The following is a 21,590-nucleotide window of genomic DNA, read 5'->3' as shown; positions in this document are numbered from 1 at the left end:
ATATTTTTTTATTTTGTGTCAGAACAGTTGTATAAAGCATTTCACTGCAAGACTGTATGGTTATGCATGTGACAAATAAAATTTGAATTTGAATTTGAATATTTTCCCCCATTTCCTCCCTAATTTGGTCTTGGCCACTTCCTACCCACTAGCCAGCTCTTCTCCATCATATGACAGCTACCTACTGGGTTAAGTTGACGTCTGACACGTGTGTCTTTTGAGCCAGCCAACCACATCTTTTGCTCCCAAACTCCTGCTCATGCTGCATCACAGGGCTGCATACTGTAACACACTCGGAAGTAAGCACTATCTCCCCTCTTGCGCATACATGAGCTCACAGACACCCATGATTGGCTAGTGTCACTATGATTGACATTAGATAGAGTATACCATCCCTCCCATCCAGAGAGCTCAGCTAATTTTGCTCTCTAGACTCTCTAGGCTGTGGATTCGGACTTGCGGTCTCTCTGTTGCGCCACTCAGGAGCCCTGCATTGCAGTCTGTTAACAATAAACTTTGGTTGCTAAGGAATGGAACCGGCAAAGATGAGTGTATTCTCTGGACTGAACAATGGCTGAAGTGTTACGGTTTTGTTGGTGTTATTGGCACATTGATAACAGAATTGAATTATCGTTATGTGCTCGCAGGTGTGTGTATATCAACGATGTTACAACAGCTGCAAACACGGCTCAGCCAATCAGATTTTAGAACCGAAATGACCTATTGTATAAAATGAAGGTTTGTGTGTGTGTGTGTGTGTGTGTTGCAGCCATACACGAATTTCCTGATGACTGTTTCACCAACGCTGAGCGGAAAAGTGGAGCAGTGCTACTGCATATCCTAGCGGTGAGGAAAAAAGCTTCTACTCTCCTCTCTGTCACATCTTTGCCTGCCGTAATGGATTTCCACTTCTCTCTCTCTCTCTCTTGCTCTCTCTCGCTCTCTTTTTATCTCTAACTCTTTCCTCTTCACCATCATCTTCATCTCTTTCTTCATCTCTGTAACTGTCTTCACTTCCACATGACTCTGTTTCATCTTCATGTCCATTTATGTCTCTGCCTTCCTTCATCTCTCTCTTTCATCTCCATCTGTCTCTCCACCTCTACTTCTCTCTTCCTCTCTTTATCTCCGTATATACTGCTACTACTTTCTCCATCGCTTTTTTCTTCATCCCTATATCTCCACCTCTACTTCCATCTCCCTCTTTCTTCATCTCTATCACTCCCTTTCTACCTCCATCATTCTCTTTTTCCATCTATCTCTTAATCTCTACCACCACCTCTCTCCTTTTATCTCCATGTATCTATCTTCACTTCCATCCCTCTCCTTTCATCCATCTCCATCCACCTCTACTTCCATCTCTCCCTTTATCTACTGCCTCACATCTCCCTTCATCTGTCTTTCTTTCTACCTCTACTGACCAATGTACTTCCTTTATCTTCATCTATCTCTCAACCTCTACCTCATCTCTCTTCCTTTATCTTTATTTATCTTTCAAAATTCACGTACATCCCTCTCCCTTCATCCTTCTCCCCACCTCTACCTCCATCTTTTCTTTTATCTCCATCTAACTCCATCTCTCTTTCTTCATCTGTCTTTCACTCTACCTCTAGCTCTTTCATCATCTCCTCTTTCTTCATCTCCATCTGTCTCCACCTCTAACCTCTATCTCATCCTTCATCCCCATCTATTTCCACAAATCACTGTCCTTTTATCTCCATCTGTCTCCTCTCCTTTACCCAGGTCACACTCTATCTATCTTCCCACCTCTACCTCAGTTGCTTTCCCTTTTATCTCCTCCTGTCTTCCCATCTCTTCCTCCATCTGTCTCTTCACCTCTGTCCATCTCTTCAACTCTACCTCTATCACTCTGTCTTCATTTCCATCTCCTTTTGTCTCTTCAAATCCACTCTCACCTCAATCTCTTTTTCTTACCTCTTCCTCTGTCTCTGTTTTCATATTCATCTTCTTTTCTCTCATCCTAACATCTTCTATTAATCTCCAACTCCACCTCCTTGTTTTTATCTCCACATGGATCTTTCTTTACCCATAATGCCTTTGCTCCAGTCTCCATATTTCATTGCTTATCACTCATTTTTTTTCTGTTTATCTTTTATATCCACCTCTTTCTCGTCATTTCCACATTCATTTTGTCTCTTTCACAATCCACCTCCATCTGTAAATTCATGCTCTAATAAAATACTTCATTTCAATAATTCTGACTAACAGAATTCACCTTTAGGACTTTAAATAGGCTTTAAAATAGACATTTCTAATAATTGAAATGAGGAACTTTTAGTAGAAAATCTCAAATATGTTTGTTTTTTTAATCCTAAATGTCATTATATTGTTGTCAAACTCTTTTGTCCTGAAAAATCATAGAGCTGTTTGGAGGCAGTGGTGCTGCACTGATAATCTGGTGCTATCCTAACACTCAGCTTAACTCCACTTGCTCGTTTGCAGCAGTTAAAATCTGCTCTTCGTTATGTAACACACTATAAGATGGCGTAATGGCTTTACTGCTTGTGCTGTTCTCATCCGTGAGTCTGACCGGCTGCTCGGTGCTGTGTCGCCCCCTATGGCTGATATCTATTCCTGCTCCAGCTGCTGCAGCAATACATGAAGGCAGATCCATCATTTATTCATCATGTCATCTCTCCTGCTGGAGGAGTGAGGAACTTATTGATGATTCAATTCTCAGTCAAGATGCTGCTTCCACCAGAGCTGTGTATGATTCAATCAATGGTGGTTAAAGGGGAGTTTTATTGACCAGGTTAAGTTTATAGCTGCCATCTTTCAAACTCCAACTCTGGACCTTAAAAATATGGGTTCATTAACTCTATTGAGGGATTTATGTATTATCTCATTGCTCTGTATTTCTGAGATGATTATAAAACCTTGAGTTGTTCTTTTCAGTATACGTTTCAAACCTGCAGATTTTTAGATGCCAAATATGCAGGTCAGGTCAGAAAGGATTGTAATTGGTTATTTGCAAAAGCTAATGAAATGGAAAATAATAACCTTCCATGATGTATTTTTAATATTTTTTTAAGCTTTTATTTTAAAAAAATAAGCCAGAGTTTAAAAAGCTAGCTACACAGTTGGTTACAGCGATTTCCCAAAAATACACATGAAATACATGACGACAATTTTAAAGTTTAGTTCAAGGTATAAACCATAAACATCAGAAACTTGTAATGTTCAATATTTTGGAGAAATATATTGTAGCTTGCAGTATGGATAGTTTTTACGGATATTCTTAAGGTGGAAATATTGTGTTCTTGTCTAATTTCCTTTATTTCCTCTATTTTAATACTGTGTCTAATAAAAATAGCTTTACAGCTTACCAAATAACAAAAATTTGATCATTTCACCACTAAATATCTCCGTACCAAAATATTTTTCTCCCTGCCATTCACTAGCTTGTATTTCTAATTTGGCATTTAACTGTTTTGTTTTACTATTATATATATACAGTACTGTGCAAAAGTCTTTGGCGCATGCAAAGAAATGCTGTAGAGCAAAGATGCCTTCAAAAGTAATGAAACTAAATGCTTCTACATTTAAAAAAATACTATAAAGAGCAGTAAACAGTAATAAATGAAACAAAGTCAATATTTGGAGTGACGATCCTTCGCTTTAAAAAAAAAAAAATAGTAGTCTCAGGTACAGTGTGTGCAGTTTTATAAGGAAATGAGCTGTAAGTGTTACTGAGCATCTTGCAGAACCAGCCACAGTTCTTCTGGAGACCTTGACTGTCACACTTGCTTCTTATTTTTGCAGCAAAACCCAGCAGCCTTCATTATGTTTTTTTGGTCTGAAAAGTGTCTCTTATGTAATATGCTGCTTTCTTTACTGACATACAAACATTTTTCTGTAACATTTAATTTTGTGCTGGAAAACTAGTGTTTGGAAATCTAAAATGTTTTTGTACTGAATCAATAATGTAGAAGTCATAAAATAAAAATCTATACCAAAGTTTGTACTAAAAAAAATAGGGTGCCTACGACTTTTACACAGTACTGTGTGTATAATATATATAATATTTCATCTTTTAAAGTTATCTTAAAAATTTCATCTTTTAATTTCTATTATTACATTACTTACCACATTTTCAGCAGTCAGGATTATAGGTTTGGGGAAAGATTGTGTGAGATCTGGAGTATCCTGCTGTATGTGTGTCCTCACAGGCTCTGTATATGTTCCTGGCACTGGCGATTGTGTGTGATGACTACTTTGTGACCTCTCTGGAGAAGATATGTGAGGTAAGAACTTAAGGCACTTGCTTCTTAAAGACAGGAAATCAGGATACCGTGGGGACATCACATCTTATTTTAGTTTTTAAAGATACACTAACAGGCTCAGAGTCAATGTTTTTGTGTGTGTGTGTGTGTGTGTGTGTGTGTGTGTGTCTGTATGCGTGCGTGTGTTCAGTGTTTGTGGATTGTGGGCCATGTCCTGAAGTGTATGTAGATTGTGGTCTGTGTGTAGTTTGTAAATTGTATTTGTTGTGTATGTGTGTGTTGTAAACTGTGGATTTGTGTGTGGGATATTGGGTGTGTTCTGCAGAAGTTGGATCTTAGTGAGGATGTAGCGGGAGCCACCTTCATGGCTGCAGGAAGCTCGGCTCCTGAACTCTTCGCATCCATTATAGGTAAGAGCAAACGCACATTAGTATTATAATACTAGAGAAGAGCTAAATCTCAGCCATCTGTATGTATACAGTATATGGCATTTAAAGAAAAGAAAATACAATACAAAATATGACTGTATTCAGATGTCATGCCTAAATTATACCGATTGAGAGCTTAATTTACTAGATTTCAGATCTAATATGCATTCGCAGGTGTGTTCATTACTCACGGTGATGTTGGAGTGGGAACCATTGTCGGCTCTGCTGTATTCAACATCCTCTGCATTATTGGAGTGTGTGGGATTTTTGCTGGACAGGTATGTGTGTGTGTGTGTGTGTGTGTGTGTGTGTGTGTGTCTTCATTCATTTATGTATTAACCCATATATTTCCAGTGATATATAGTGCCAAGTACACATGTGGGCATGTTTGGTTGCTTTCTGGTTGTGTGTGTAGAGTACACACAGTTTTCACAGTGTAGTGTGGCTGTTTACTTGTGCACAGCTTACAGTACCATATAAGTGGCAACCACATAAATTCTTGCTGCTTACCAAAAACAAAAATGTCAATATATCATGAACTGATATTTATAAGAATCTGTCATGCAGTTGTGTGATATTAAGATGTTTAACCATAACCATATATACATATATACATATATACATATATATATATATATATATATATATATATATATATATATATACAGTCAGGTCCATAAATATTGGGACAGTGACACAGTTTTGGTAATTTTGCCTCTGTACACCACCACAGTGGATTTGAAATGAAGCAGTCAAGATGTGACTGAAGCGTAGACTTTCAGCTTTAATTCAAGGGGTTTAACAAAAATATTGCATTAACCGTTTAGGAATTAAAGCCATTTTTTACAGAGTTCCTCCATTTTCACAGGCTCAAAAGTAATGGGACAATTGACTGATAAGCAGTTTCATGGCCAGCTGTGGCCTGTTTCCTCCTTATATCATGATAAATTAAGGAGATAAAAGGTCTGGAGCTGATTCCAAGTGTTGAATTTGCATTTGGTAGCTGTTCATGGGAACTCTCAATATGCCGTCCAAAGAGGTGTTGATGCAAGTGAAGGAGGCCATCATTAGGCTGAAAAACCAAAACAGACCTATCAGCAGAAACTTTAGGAGGGCCAAATCAACAATTTGGTACATTCTTAAAAAGAAGGAATGCACTGGCGAGCTCAGCAACACCAAAAGGCCTGGGAGACCACAGAAAACAACTAAAGTGGATGATTGCAGAATTCTTTTCTTATTGAAGAACAACCCCTTCACAACATCTAGCCAAGTCAGGAACACTCTGGAGGAGGTAGGCCTATCATTGTCAAAGTCTACAATCAAGAGCCACCTTCATGAATGTAAATACAGATGGTTTACCTCAAGATGCAAACCGCTGTTAACACTCAAGAACACAAAGGCCAGATTAGACTTTGCTAAAAAACCTCTAAAAAAAGCCTGACCAGTTCTGATGCAAGATTAACTTGTACCAGAATGATGGGAAGAGAAAAGTATGGAGAAGGAAAGGAAGGGCTCATGATCCAAAGCATACCACATCATCCGTCAAACATGTGGAGGCAGTGTTATGGCATGGGCATGTTTGGCTGCCAATGGAACTGGGTCACTGGGGTTTATTGATAATGTGACTGTTGATAGAAGTAGCAGGATGAATTCTGAAGTGTACAGAGCTATACTTTCTGCTCAGATTCAGTCAAATGCTGCAAAACTGATAGGACAGCGCTTCACAGTACAGATGGATAACAACCCAAAACATACTGTGAAAGCAGCCCAAGAGCTTGGAAATTAAATGTTCTTAAATGGCCGAGTCAGTCACCTGACCTCAACCCAACTGAGCTGCTTTTCACTTACTGAAGACAAATCTGAAGGCAGAATGACCCACAAACAAGCAGCAACTGAAGATGGCTGCAGTAAAGACCTGGCAAATCATCTCAAGGGAGGAAACTCAGCATTTGGTGATGTCCATGGGGTCCAGACTTCAGGTAGTCATTGACTGCAAAGGATTTACCTCCAAGTAATAAAAATAATCCTAATATTTATGATTATATTAGTTTGTCCCATTACTTTTGAGCCTGTGAAAATGGAGGAACTCTGTAAAAAATGGCTGTAATTCCTAAACGGTTAATGCAATATTTTTGTTAAACCCCTTGAATTAAAGCTGAAAATCTACGCTTCAGTCACATCCTGACTGCTTCATTTCAAATCCACTGTGGTGGTGTACAGAGGCAAAATTACCAAAACTGTGTCACTGTCCCAATATTTATGGACCTGACTGTATATATATATATATATATATATATATATATATATATATATATTGTTATACTGGTTTAGGCTAGTTTACTGTTTGTCTCATTAGTGTTATGGTATAGTTCAGGGCCGTTTTGTTTCCTAAGCTTAAGCCTTTGTTACAGTGCAGATCTTAACACTTTGGTCAGTCCTTAGTAAAAAGTTATTACACAACACTGAAATCTTGTCATTTAGTTTGTAAAGAGTTTTGGTTTGTTCAGTTCTTGCTGCTATGATTTCGCTAATTCTTGCTAGCACAGCAATAGGAATTTGATTGGAATTTTGGTGCTAAGCTTTACTATAACCTCTCCTAACTCCACTATAACTGCTGGGGTAGCAAACCTAACAAAAAAAATCTAACAAAGGTGCATTTTACAGTTACACTAAAAAAAAATGATAACATACATTTCTTTTTGTAGTCCGGAAAATGTGGTTTTGTATTAGTAGGCTAATATATGCTTAATATCCAAAGTAAGACACTCATTAAACAGTTGAATACTATAGTATGATAGGAAATACATAGCTAAAAAAATTTAATTATGAGAATGGGCTCTCAGTGGTTAATTTTCTGTGTTAGTGATCTGAAGGTTGTGAGTTCAAATCCCATTCCCGTGCCTTCCATAGCCCTTTTCTGATAACCGTATTGGTGAAACAGTGATGTTGAAATCTTCTGTATGTTTCCATCAAAAAACATAAAAAACTTATTCAGTTCCAGCATTTTACAACCATTTTACAAAACAACCATTTTACTAGCAATTGCAATAGACTGAATGTTTGCTATATGGCTTATGTTAAAGATAATGTTAATAAAACTTAAAACACAGGTATGAAGAAGTACAGCTTGTAAAATAATCCATGGTGGTGATGTTTACACCAGTAATGAGTCATAAGCGTAAACTCCACCATTTTGTATCATTTGATTCTCATCCTGGTTGAAACCCAAGTCTCATCCTTGCGTCAGTGGATTATCTCACATAGATAATGTAGATTTGTACCTAAGAACTGCTGCTGTAAGACTGTCCTGTGCTGATCCCAGCACTCTTACTCACAATCTGTTCATACTGACCATCCTTTCAACACACCTAGTACTGTTTGCCTTTGCACGTATACACCTATATGCTGTAATGGTGTATAATCGCACTAGCCGATATCACCCAGAAGACGATGGGTTCCCTTTTGAGTCTGGCTCCTCTCACGGTTTCTTCCTCATGTTGTCTCGGAGTTTTTCCTTGCCACTGTCACTTTTAACGTGCTCATTAGGGATCTAAATCTACATCTGGATTTCTGTCAAACTGCTTTTCTGACATCATCTATTGTTCAAAACACTATACAAATAAAACATCAAATTGAATTTGCTGGAGAACTGAACCAGCACTCGCAAAGTGTCTGTGGAAAAGCAGTGCTACTATTGAGTCACAGAGTCAATGTTAATCCAAAGTAAGGACCCTCAGCTGCTCAGCTCTGTGTTTGGATAGGCTTATGCTTCACTTACTTCACTATAGGGTACATTTCTGGTTAATATATGCACTGTGAGCTAAATGAGGTAGCACTTCTTTCACAGTGCTATAATCACCCGGCACTAACACCGAACTGAAATTGTTGTTCTTATTTGCCATCACTCTGTGATTATTTTCACTGTACTATTGCAGCAGTCGGATCGAGCGAAGGTTGTAGCCTGAGGCAGAGTGCTGTCTCAGGGGCCTGGACTTAAAACGCAGCACGGAGACAGGACACCATGCAGGAATAGATCAGGATGTGCTGCAGTAGCTTGTGTGAGGAGAAGGATCACGGTTTGTTTATGGTGCACATTGCTGCAGGGATGGATGTGGTTTTGTGGAACTGTTCTCTTGTGGGAGAAAGTTTGGGCCTCTAGGCTTCATGTGTGAGCAGCAGTCTGTCTTTTGACTGCAGTAAATCCACACAAAGACAAGGAGAAAGTTCAGATTCCTGCGTTTGGTTGTTTATTATTTTCTTGAAAGCTGGCTTCTGCCGTGCCATAAGTTTTGGACTGTAAGAAGTTTTATATCCTATAAAATACTGATATGACTCAGGATTTAGAATGTTAAGCATTACACTAGCCCGAATATGGAATGACTTGACAATGAAAATGACATTTTGCTAAAAAAAAAAAAAAAGTGTTAATTTTCCCTATGTATGGAGACTTTTGGGACACCTTGTAGAGTACACCAGTAGGGGGCACTGAAGAGCTTTTTCAGAAGTTGTACACATATTATAATAAAAAGAGTCATTTTAAGTCAGAATACCTTTTGTTATATTTGGTTCTTCAGATAGCCTAGACATGTGTTTCTGCCCCTCGCTGAACCAATTTGGACTGAAATGTGTCCTAGATAAAGGTTTGACACCTCTGGTTTATATAAAATCTGTGAATAGAGAAGGGAATTCAAGGGAAGTGGATGCGAAACTGCTACTGGAATCTTTTTTTTTTCCCCAATACCTTGTCGTTTTCCATTCAGGTAACTGGGCTTCTTCCCCTCTGTTTGGCTGCTTCATGTTGCATCCATTTTTTTAACCCATTAAGTACAGAAATTAATTACAGATCATGGCAGTGGTTTGATGCTTGATGCCTCTGCATGAACTCTAATTCCAAATATATATTTTCATCCAGGTTTATACTATGCACAAATACATACATATTTTTGTTCATGATAACATGAATTTCCCCCTCTAACTGCAAGTGTGTGTGTGTGTGTGTGTGTGTGTGTGTGTGTGCGCATGTCAGGTGGTGCTATTGACATGGTGGGCCGTGTTTCGGGACTCTCTCTACTACATCCTGTCTGTTGTGGCACTGATTGCAGTAAGTCCTGCTGCAAACACAAATACAAGACTTTGTGTGCTCAGTATCATCTCAGTAAACACACACACATTTATTCCAAATCAGCAGTTTGATCAGCTGACAGTATTAAATGACTTGTCTACATAATTTGAATGCATACACCATTACATAATGTCACTCTGACGTCCTTTTTGTGGTCTAATGATTCTTCAATCATCTTTTTCTGCTCTTTTTTTTTTTTTAAGTTCATCTATGATGGGAAGATCGTATGGTGAGTGTGTGTTACTTGTGTTTTCTGTTTCTGCTGATTGTTTAACAGCATGATTAGCAGAAATGGACTTTTACATATTGTTTTCTTCTTTCCAGGTGGGAGAGCTTGGTGCTGGTGGTCATGTATACGGGATACATTCTGATCATGAAGTGAGTACAGGGGATTTATATAATGCATCACGTATCATTTTTCTCCCCATTTTGGTTACCTGCCAGTTCCCACCCACCAGCCAGCTCTCCCCTAGCACACGACAGCTACCAACTGGGGAGAGTGTAGGCTAACACCCTTCCTCTGACATATGTGAAGGCAGCCAAATGCATCTTTTTCCATCTGCTGCTCATGCTGCGTCAAAGTTCTGTGGGAAATAGTTAAAAGTCCATAAACTGATATATAAATTACAATTTCTGACTTAAAAATGTCACAGCAATGTTGTACATATACAATTTTAGATATAAGTTACAGATTTACACTTTGACCAGTCATGACTTGTTTGGTGTCTGAAGTTTGCTTTTTTCAAGGAGCTGTGAGGCTAATGCAGCTAACAATGCTTATGCTGGGAAAGTTACTCGTATTCAGAGACGGGTTACGCACACGCTTAAGTGGATAACGTGCATGCAAGTGCATATGTGACTGTGTGCATGCATGAGTATATGTATATGAGTATGTGTCTGAGTGTGTGTGTGTATGTGAATGTGTTTTATCCATGCTTATTTCGTACAGTTTTTAAAAAAAATTATTTTATTATAAACATATTTTTACTGAATTTTATTTGTGTTATTATGTGACAAGCACTGCTGAGGTTGTCGCACTAGAATTTCGTTGTACTGTGTACAATGGCAAAAATAAATGCTATTCTAAGTAGATATATATGCCTCATTCAAATTATGCAAAACACCTGTGTGTATTTGAGATTTCCGAGGTTGCCAGATTTTTCTGGTGTGTTTTTTTTTTCTTTTCAATAGCATCTAGACATTTCCATTGTACAGCATTTAGCAGATGCCCTTATCCAGAGCGCATTACAGAAATGCTTTATATTCTCCATCAAAAACACATCCTCATGCTAGTTCAACTTCAAAGGCCATATGCCTTTAAGTTTAAAAAAAATGCAGACTAAAGAAAGAAATAGTGTTTTTGTTTCTTTGCTGTCAAATGTAATATGATGTAATTTAAACAGAATAGCAAATTTAAAAATGGAAAATAAAATTAAGACAAATATGATAATATACAAATGAGAAGATTCAAGTGAATTCAAAGAAATAATAGACTGGAGTCTAAAATGCCTCTGATTACAACATTAAATTATGAATAACTATTACTTCATTAATTATTAATTGTGTCATATTCATGCATGTAATTAGTCTCACATGGCCATTTTGATATTTTTATTTGATATATTTACATATAAATGGCATTATTGAGCCAAGCAGTGTTGTTAGGAGTTGACTGTGTGATTTAGTCGGCTATAAGCTTCGTAGCTCCCATGCAAAACTAAAGAAGAAAAATTCAGACACCAACCATGTCTTGGCTGATGCACTATATTTGGTTGAAGAGGGGAAACTTTGTACATTTGGATCATCCTTTTAATATTTCCAATACAATAATGAACCAGGCTTTAGGGAGTTTATATCTTTTGATTTTCCCTTTAAAATGTCTTATGCTTTTTGCTGTTCATTGAGCTAGAAAACTGTGTAAATGAGACACGCCGTCGACAAAACATTGCAACTGACAGAACGTTCCTCATCGTTTTTAAATTGGTGTGAATGAAGCACAGTGCTGATCAGTTGTGAAATTGCTCGGCAGCCACGCTCGGATGTGCTGGCAGTGATATATGTATACTCTACAAATATTAAAAAATAAATCCATTGCTATTTGTGTTTTTTTCAACACTTGATTTCCCTCTGTGTATCTTTTTCTCTTTTAGATTTAACTCCACCATGCAGACTTTTTTCACTGGAAAAGGCAACAAGAATGTTGCTAACGGGAACGCAGCAAGCGCAAACGAGTTGGAGGACGGTAATGATTGTTGTGCTTCTGTCTCCGATGACCCTTCATTACCTTTGCTGGGTTCAGGTAAGGCTAAACAGACAGGCTGATCTTCACTCTCAATTCGACTCCAGCTTTTAGTTACATAGTTCATAAGGATAATGAGGTATTAATAAATCATATTGAGTCATGTTGATTAAATAATATTGATTGAAAGGAAACTCTTTTTAGGTGAGAGAGAGAGAGAGAGAGAGAGAGTGAGAATGATGAATAACAGTAAATACAAAACTAATAAAAACTCAGTACTTGCACATTTAATTATAAGTGTGTTATGATTATTAATTTTTCACACAATGCTAATTGGCCAGTATCTTATCACACTTTATGATATGGTCACAAAGTTGTATCTTTTTTTGTTATATCTTTGCTTGGAGCAAGTGTTATGTGTGCCATGTTATGCATACTTTCATGGAACTTTTTTGCTATCATATTTGTCCAAATTAAAGAACATGCCTGTCTTGAATAGGACAGACTCGAATAGTACAGATTATATAACATAGTCGTCATGATGATAAGGTGACGTATCCGTAATAATGTAATATGCTGAATATCGTAGTGTACTGTAGAACAAATTATGGTCACACTTTTGTTTAGGTGTTGTATAAAATGACCATTTTACTTAATTTATGGTGAAATTAGAACAACACAAAATAAAGAACTGATAGTATTGACAGATTTAATATTATTCATAGACTTGATATTAGTTAAAATAGTTTTAACTAAGGAAAATAACATTCTAATTGTTAACGTATAAAGATTTATTATGTAAGGAATAAACCATGGGTGGCACAGTGTGTGCGTGCGTGTGTGCGTGCATGCGCGCGTGCGTGTGCGCACAAATGGCGTTCCATTCAGGCTAAATATTTCACTTTGCGGTGAAAAAAAAATTCTGATTTACAGAAAAAAAAAATCTCCACCCTTTTGTTTACACTTTGTACTAAACAAGAATTGTAAAGCACTTTGCTTTCTGAACTTCATATCTAATTTGAATGTGCTTTTGAAGTTTTCAGCAGAGACGTCCTCCTGTGGCCATGTGCTCCAGTTGTGTGTGCACGTGTGTGTGTGTGTGTGTGTGTGTGTGTATGTATATGCAAGTATGTGTGTGCTTGCTTTTTGCTGCAGTTTGATGAAAAGGTAATCCCTTGTGTCCTCTCTCTTTATCTTTTTCTCTCTGTTTCCTTATGTGAATTCTGAAAGCTTTTCAGCTCAATTCTGCTTTATTCGAGCCCACTAGCCTGTCTGTTTAGCCGTACTAAACCCACTCCTGCTTCTGTCTGGCCATTGTTTTATGTCTTCTTATGGGATAACTATCTCTGTTCTGTGTGTTTAGTTTAAACACTATTTGTACCTTTGAATAAATGTTGAACATTAGAGGGAATTTGAGGAAAAATGGGGTTTGCCGTTGTAGCAGAAATTGTGTACAATTGTGTAATTGTAGTTATGAGCTATAATTGTTGGATTATAAGGCACATTTTCTTTTTTTTGCTGAAAATTTTAGCATGATGAACTTAAGCTGCTAATTAAAAGCTGTTCATGTCCTTGCACATCATTTGTGCATTTCTGACGCACACAATTCTAAAATGAATACAACAGTAGCTATAATAGCTAGTAGCTAGTATTTAGCTGAACTGAATTTTAACCGTATTTCACACTTTAACTGGACTGTTTCATATGTGTCTTATCCTCACTTCTAATTACGCTGAATTATAAAACGGGTATATTCCTACGATCGCAGTATGTCATAATGTGTGCGTGCTATACCCTCTGTAGTCAAACCTAGTAAGGCCTACACTCGAGGTTCAGTGGTCATGGTGGATGAGATCATCAATGCCAGTCCTCCAAATTACCGTTTTCCCGAGGCTGGACTTCGTATCATGGTCACCAACCACTTCGGACCCAAAACTCGCCTGCGCATGGCCAGCCGTCTCATTATTACAGAGGTGCGCATCACATGACATGTAGAGACTCTTTAAAAATGACATTTGAATATTAATGAGCCTGTAGTGTTATACAGCTACACACAGTGAACCTTTAATGTTTAAGGTTAGTTTTAATTTATTTACAGTACCTATGGTAATTTATTTTATCGATTTTACAGATATGGCAGAAAGTTTAGAAAAGTTGTTTTTCAGGAAACATGCAACATTAGAATGACATTTTAAAATTTACATGTGGACCTTTTGCCTTTGAATATGGAAATATTACTGCTTGATAAACAATTTCAATTTTTATCCAACAGTAAAATTCATACAGTCCTAACATATGTGAATCGGATAATAAAGGTAGACTTGGCCTAATGCCAGTGCTTATGCAGTTTCCTTAAATCTAATTTCCTAAATAATTAGCCTAATAATGTGTTAAAATAATGCTAATAATAATGTGTTAAATTTTTTATTTTTTTTTTTGGGCGCAGAGGCAGAAGCTGGTGCAGGGAGCCAACGGCGTTGAGGTGGCAGTGGTGGATGGAAAGAGCGACATTGAGAACGGGAACGTACCAGAGGACAAGCCAAGTGAGGAGGAGGATGGAGAACTGACCTCACCGTTCACTATACCAAGTAAGATAGACATGGAGAAAAGAAAAGGGTGTGACGGTGGATTTCCTCTGTGAAACTGGGGAAGAAATAGCACTGGTAACTCATGGTTGATGGTCAGTTCTGCAGATTTGAAGGCCCTTGATTAAGGCCCTTAACAGCATAGTTGTTATATAAATGTACTTGCTATATAAATATTAAATCCAGATATTAATTTTAAATGTATAAATTTATCCATAATGAGCAGGCCAGAGGTGACAGTGGCAAGGAAAAACTCCTTGAGACAACATGAGGAAGCAACCTTGAGAGGAACCAGACTCAGAAGAGAACCCATCGTCATCTGGGTGACACTGGATAGTGTGATTACTATCTTTAGCGTAATTTCTATCTATTGTTATAAATAAATTCTTTCTACAACTGTACATTATATAGTCAAAAAGTACAGTTGTTTAAACAGGAACTTATGAGCAGCTAATGAGTATGAGCATCAGAATTATTTCTGAATTCATTATAGTCTTAACTTTAAGTCTATTGTATCGAGCTGAAGTTATTAACTGTTCAGTGATGGAGACTGGAGTGCAAACTGTTCTTAGCAATTGCAGTCCTAAGGCTATCCGAGGAAGAACATCTGTAGCCATCTTTAAGCATTCTATGTGGTACCATTCACAGTAATCTCATGGTGATCTTTAGGCTGTGCATGTCGGACCATCCTCAGCAGCAGCGAGTGATTTTCAGGTGATGAGAACTCCAGTCAGAAGTAGGGATGGATCAGGCAAGTCTGTTTATCAGAATGCAAATCAGTTAGACATTACTTACAAACAACTGTATGTGGCATTGCTTCCATTAATACAGGTGCTGCACCTTTTATGCATCTTGGTATCTTGTATAGATGATTATAATCCACTTAAAATTAAAGATTAGTGGATTCTCTTTAAAGCACGCAGCAGACTTTTTTTTTTTTCATTTGTTTATCCTGTACTAAATCTTCACCAGCATTTGGTGATGGAAAGATTAATGTAAGCAGATCATTTCCATCTAAGTTCCTAGCAGCAGTGAAGTGACTGCAGTGTTCAATGTACTGTGTAAATGTTATGCCTTCAGTACACATCGCTTTGTTCCAACACTGGTGTAGTTAAAAAAAAAAAAAAAAAAAAAAAAAAAAAAAAGGACTAGTGGTTTTTTTTATTTATTTTTTTTATATATTTTTTTTTTATAGAGGTTTTTAAAGTAATGCTTTAGGCAGGTCATATTGAGGTCACCACTGAACTCCAAACACATGCACACATTCTGGATTATAATATCTATTTGAAAAACATGAATTCAAGGGAATAAAAACACAGCAATGTTTCCCCAAATGGCTCCATAGAAAGCTGTCAATCATTCCTGCTTCATCACTGACAAAAGAATCCATTATTGTGGAAAAGTGGACAAAAATAGGGAACACTAAACATTCTGTTCTCTCTTACAGTGGCTGTGTGAAAAAATGCTAAAACAATTAAAATCTGAGTTCACCTAAACGCAAAATATGCTGAGGCGTGAAGTTCGACATTTTATAAAAAAATTAATAATGGATTTGCTAAAGGAGGTTTTAAATGTTTGCGATAGCAGCCACTGTATTTAAGCCAATTTTGTTTTAATTAAAAAATAACAAATGTAAAGGAATATAATCTTCCTAATTCCCCTAATTCGGTCTTCTGAGTGTGGCCTTCTGTAAAAATAATATATATTTTCTATTCAAAATGATTGTCATTAACTAAATCTTAATTCAATATAAAAAATTAAATATATTCAGCCCAAACCATTTCTTTCCACTGTTGAGTGTGTTACAGTTCCTGTGGTTCCTGTACAAATGCAAATTGGAAAAACAAAACAAAACAAAAAAGCTGAGAGTAAAAATTGGGGTTGGGCATTAGTATATTTAAAAAAAAAAAAAAAACTCATTTCAGAATAAACAAAATTACCCTACTGTAAATGATGTATGAAACGTGATTAACAATTGATTGCTACTTTTTAACTATGAAACGATCCTTTCTATCAGTGTGTCTTCTGTAGGAAATCCTGTTAATAAAGCACTAATAACTTGTCTTCTATAACAAGTCCCTCTAATAACGCATTCATAATCTATTGTGTAAAACTTCATTAATGTATTTGATACTAGCAAAGCAGTCAAACACATTGTAGGATGCACAGATCACTCACAGGAAGTTATATTTGTGTATGTTTGTGAGTGAGCAGAGCTCATTTTTTAAAGTGTGTACTTGTGCTCTTTTTAGATGGCTGTGGCATTGTCTGGAATTGAAATCGCAGCCACTTGAGAGCAGGGCAACTTTTTTGACAGCTGCACCAGTTGGAACTGCCAGACATGCTGTAAAGATGTTCCGCTTTATTATAATTTCTCATAGAAACTTCTCCTAAAAGCCCTCCATCACTGGTCTAAGAGGAGAAACAGTGTTCAGAGGTCTTTATTGCTTCATTGTTCCTGTAGGATCTGCTGTTGAGGTGTGTGTGTTTGTGTGTGTGTATCTAGAGGGCTGCATGAACAAGACCAAATGGCTGATCTCATGGCCTCTGCTGCTTTTGCTCTTCTTCACCATCCCAAACTGCTCCAGACCTCGGTGGGAGAAATACTTCATGCTGTCCTTCATCCTCTCGACTGTCTGGATCGCAGTCTTCTCCTACTTTATGGTGTGGATGGTAAGTGTAGAATAGCCACCTTTTCTGTTTCACTCTGCTTTTATCATAGTTCCTTGTTTTGTTGACCTCCTAGCTTACATGCGGTTGTAGGTTACCATCATTGGGTACACTCTCGGCATTCCCGATGTTATTATGGGCATCACGTTCCTGGCAGCCGGGACTAGCGTTCCAGATTGCATTGCCAGCCTGATTGTTGCTCGCCAAGGTTTGTCTCTTCTATTCAAATATCATGTTGAGTGTGTAGTGGGGAGGATTTTGTTATGATTGCCAACTTGTGAACAATTTCCTGGAGGTCTGACAGTAGTGCTGACTGCAAGGCAAATGATAGCTTTATTATGAATGCACTTGTCCTAATACAATATCATTTCTATAGTAATAAGTCATTCACAGGGACTTGCACGGCAGTACTCTCCATAATCTAAGCCTATTATTAAACAGATTAGCCTATATATAAACTCAGACACGCTATTCAAACTTTATTAAGCAGTACCCGACCCTCAAAAGTAAACCCTCTCAGAAATCCTGTCAGATTAGCTCATGTTAGTTAGCTTGCATTGAACATTCTTAGTTAGTCTGTATGACTTAAATATCATCTGAGACTTTTGTCAATTTAACTCATTGTAGCTAGCTGGCAAGCATTAGCAGTGAAAATTCATAAATGTGTAAATATGACTTCAAAATCCTTGTGTAACCAGACTCTTGTTTGGTTAGCTCATGTTAGCTAGATTGTACTAGCAGAGGAGATTATCAGCATTATTGAACAAAACTCCTCTTGAATTCTGTCTAGTTAGCTCATGTTAGCTGGCTGGCTAGCATTAGCTGTGAAGATTTGTGAATTCCTGAATAAGGCTTGAAATCCTCTCAGAATTCCTGTCAGCTTAGCTCATGTTAGCTAACAAAACATATGTCAATAACTTTCATTCTGCTATCTGAAGTCTTCTGCATGTAGACTTTTTGTAGCGTTTACTCACTTATTATCACTTAGTTTCTATTTTGTGTAAAGTTAGACTTTAAAGGACAACTTCTCACTGTTCTGTCATGTGGGAATGACTTAACCAAAAACATTACAGCTCACATTAAATACAACAGATTAAATAATGACAAAGCTATATGATTTACTATGTGGGTATCAGTCTTTTTTTGTATTATTATTATTATTATTATCGTGTGAGTTTCAGTCACATTTATTTATTTAAGCACTGTGTCCCTGACTCTAATAACATTAGGTCATGTATGGCTGTGCAGGCTGTGTTGGCTGGTTGTGTGACATTGTGTGCGTGTGCATATATGTGTGTGTGTGCTCTGCAGGTCTGGGCGACATGGCTGTGTCTAACAGCATCGGCAGTAATGTGTTTGACATCCTGGTGGGGCTCGGATTGCCGTGGGCTCTGCAGACAATGGCCATCAGCTACGGCTCAGTGGTAAAATCATCCACTTTGTGTTCGCTTAAACTGGTCTTGGGTCATTAACTGTAATGTGGCACAGCTTTTGAGCTGATATTGGAATATAGTGGTTTTTATAGAGGCTTTATGCTCAATGCTTAGCAATGTTCTGTCCCACTGAGTTAGGAGGTCTCTTCCCATTTATTTAAAAGACCTCAATATATCTGTGTCAGTGATCAATATAAACATTCTTGAGTACTGTCCATGCTCTGGGATCTTCCTGATGGCAGGGACTGGAAATAAGATATGGAGAAAATGGAGAAAATTAAAACACTGATTTCATCTTGTTTCTGAAATAGTGCGGTGGTGCTCAAAAAGTCTGCGTACCACCAGGAGCCCATAACTGTACTGTTGTTGGTTTTCGTGAGCATAACAATGTGGATCAGTATTAACTTGCAGTCAAAGTTGGTATTGTTTTATTTATAGAGTTTATAATTATAAGCCTAGCAGCTTTGATCGTGAGCTCAGGGTACTGTCTCTGTGCAGTTTCTGTGCATGTTCTCCCTGTGTATTTCCTCTGGGTTCCTCCCAAAAACTATGGCGGTAGGTGGATTGGCTAAGATAAATTGCCCGTTGGTGCGGGTCTGTGCGGGTGGGTGCGGGTGGGTGTGTGTAGGTGGTGCCCCGAGATCCAGAGTGTATTGCTGCCTTGCACTCAGTGTTCCTGGGATAGTTCCTGTGACCCTGACCAGGATAAAACCCTTACTGAATAAACAAACTCATGCTGTGATTTTCAGGTCTGTGATTTACTTTTTTAAACTGCTAGGAGGTCCTTGGCTGCAAACATTTTGCATAAAATAAACTGAGCTGTGCGCATAAACACCATTTACACTCCCATCAGAAATGTTTGCTGTGGTTCCTCTTAGGGAAGTGTTTAAACCTCGTCTTTTCTGCTTTCTCATTCAGGTGATGATAAACAGTCGAGGGTTAGTGTACTCCGTCGTGCTGCTGCTCGGCTCCGTCGCTCTCACTGTGGGTGTGATTCTACACACACACACACACACACACACACACACACACACACACACACACACACAAAAACCTGGCAAATAAACCAGAATCCAGTTGCTTTTGCTGACTTGGCTGAAAAGCTGCTTTATTGAAGCTTGAAATTGTCTTAGTGTTCACAAATGAATATGTAAACAGTAAACAGACTTTATTAGCTCTCATAAGACATTGCTACAGTTGTCAAGCGCAATCAGTCTCTTGCTGAAAGAACAATACTCTTAGTACATACTCTTCAAATTGGTGTATATTAAATCCCCAGGGTATATGATTTGTAGTGCAAACTTGAGTGTTATATTAAACACTGAGGAAAGTTTAAATGAGAAAAAAGTTAGAAATATGATAAAAATGCTGCTGAGTTTCCAGATCAGAGATTGAGTTGATAACTTTGTGGGTGTGGTTTAATATTCTAATCAGCATGCTTGATTGACAGTCTATGATTGATGAAGGTGAAGCTTACACAGCGTATTTTAGATTAGCCCTGTCAATCATATTTAATATGCACAGCATAATTCTTTATTGTAAAATATGTTTTGCTTGTAATTGTACGGCAATCTGGATAATCAAAGGCTTATAATAAATGGATAAAAATGTTATTTGACGAAGAAAAACACAATTGTTGAAAGGGTGAAGGTTTTAAGTTTATTTAACATTTCTAGAAGGAGTCTCCAGTTTCAGCGCGTTGTAATGGTCAGTAAGTTTTCCGACACAGGAAAGTCTCGAAGACATAGCAGTTTGTGCTTTCTGGATTCTCGTTAACATGACAAGCTGCATTTTTTTGTTGTATTCAAGAGAGATAAAAAGAGAGGTTAATGAGGGAACTACTGTTTATGGCCGCTATAACGTAAGTGATAACTAACTTGTGGATATTCCACAACACTACAGGTAACTTTAATTGTAATGGTTTGCAAATTGCTGTGGTATAAGAGGAACAAAACACTTTGGGACATGCTGTTAAATAATAGGAAAATAATCCACTTTGTGGTGGTAACAGCCTTACACTTTACATCAGGCTGCATCACACCTCCTCATCATGGATTATTTTCCTGTAACAGCATGTTCAGAAGTGTTTTATACCTTACTTATATTGATGTACTAAAAAAAAAACAAAAAACCTTGTCCTAAATGTTCCTTTCTTCTTTGTCTCCCAGCTTGCGACCTGATTGGTCATCAGCTAAAACAACAACAACAAAAAAACCTTCTCTAACTTATAAAAAAAAACAAGTGTGAAAGTAGCCTAGACTCAGTTTAATTAAGAGTGTAGAGCTTAACTGTCTGTATTTATGTGACTGATGTGTGTTTAGATCTTGGGCATCCACATCAACAAGTGGAAGCTGGACTTCAAGCTGGGTGTCTATGTGCTGGTCCTGTACGCTGTCTTCCTCTGCTTCTCCATCATGATCGAGTACAACGTGTTCACCTTCGTCAACCTGCCCATGTGTCAGGAGGACCATTAGAATCCATGCAATCCTCCACATCTTGCTAATGTTCACCTCCATCCTGTTGTCCCCCTTGATATTCCTTTCTCAACCCTCATCCAAACTATCTCTCTCTCTCTCTGTTTCTGTTCTTTTAATAGCTGCTGGTCTTCCACTGTAGTGTCAAAACCACCATTACCTCAAAGTGGACTTAGGATGTCGTTCTCAATCTTACAGTAAATCATTTTCTCAATGGCAGCAGTCCACAAAGTGTTTGGTGTTTCTCTGGTGAGCAGGAGCTTGTCTCAACATAGCAGGTCAAACAATAACACAAGCCCATGAAAAAGTTCTCACCATGATCCAAGAGGAAGGATCTTCTTGTTGGCAGCTCTTCTATTCTTTTAAGAGAAAAAAAAAAGAAAAGACATCTTCCA

General features: G+C 37.7%; 1 protein-coding gene across 1 annotated transcript in view; it reads left to right on the top strand.

Moving 5' to 3' along the window:
* The window catches only part of slc24a4b (solute carrier family 24 member 4b), a 49,054-nt gene extending 27,569 nt beyond the window's left edge, over nt 1–21,485 (top strand). Inside the window, exons 3-17 of the mRNA XM_026923856.3 lie at nt 770–846; nt 4,191–4,265; nt 4,570–4,654; nt 4,847–4,950; nt 9,699–9,773; nt 9,998–10,023; nt 10,119–10,172; nt 11,945–12,036; nt 13,837–14,006; nt 14,480–14,621; nt 17,125–17,291; nt 17,382–17,496; nt 18,600–18,712; nt 19,640–19,705; nt 21,043–21,485. Of these exons, the coding sequence (XP_026779657.3) occupies nt 770–846; nt 4,191–4,265; nt 4,570–4,654; nt 4,847–4,950; nt 9,699–9,773; nt 9,998–10,023; nt 10,119–10,172; nt 11,945–12,036; nt 13,837–14,006; nt 14,480–14,621; nt 17,125–17,291; nt 17,382–17,496; nt 18,600–18,712; nt 19,640–19,705; nt 21,043–21,195 (1,514 nt within the window). The 3' untranslated portion in view covers nt 21,196–21,485. The remainder of the gene's footprint in view (nt 1–769; nt 847–4,190; nt 4,266–4,569; nt 4,655–4,846; nt 4,951–9,698; nt 9,774–9,997; nt 10,024–10,118; nt 10,173–11,944; nt 12,037–13,836; nt 14,007–14,479; nt 14,622–17,124; nt 17,292–17,381; nt 17,497–18,599; nt 18,713–19,639; nt 19,706–21,042) is intronic.
* Nucleotides 21,486–21,590: the final 105 nt, after the last annotated feature.

This window comes from Pangasianodon hypophthalmus, chromosome 19 (genome assembly GCF_027358585.1).
Source record: "Pangasianodon hypophthalmus isolate fPanHyp1 chromosome 19, fPanHyp1.pri, whole genome shotgun sequence".
Classification (NCBI taxonomy): Eukaryota; Metazoa; Chordata; class Actinopteri; order Siluriformes; family Pangasiidae; genus Pangasianodon; species Pangasianodon hypophthalmus.
The sequence above is the reverse complement of the archived record's forward strand: the minus strand, read 5'-3'. Positions and strand labels throughout refer to the sequence as shown.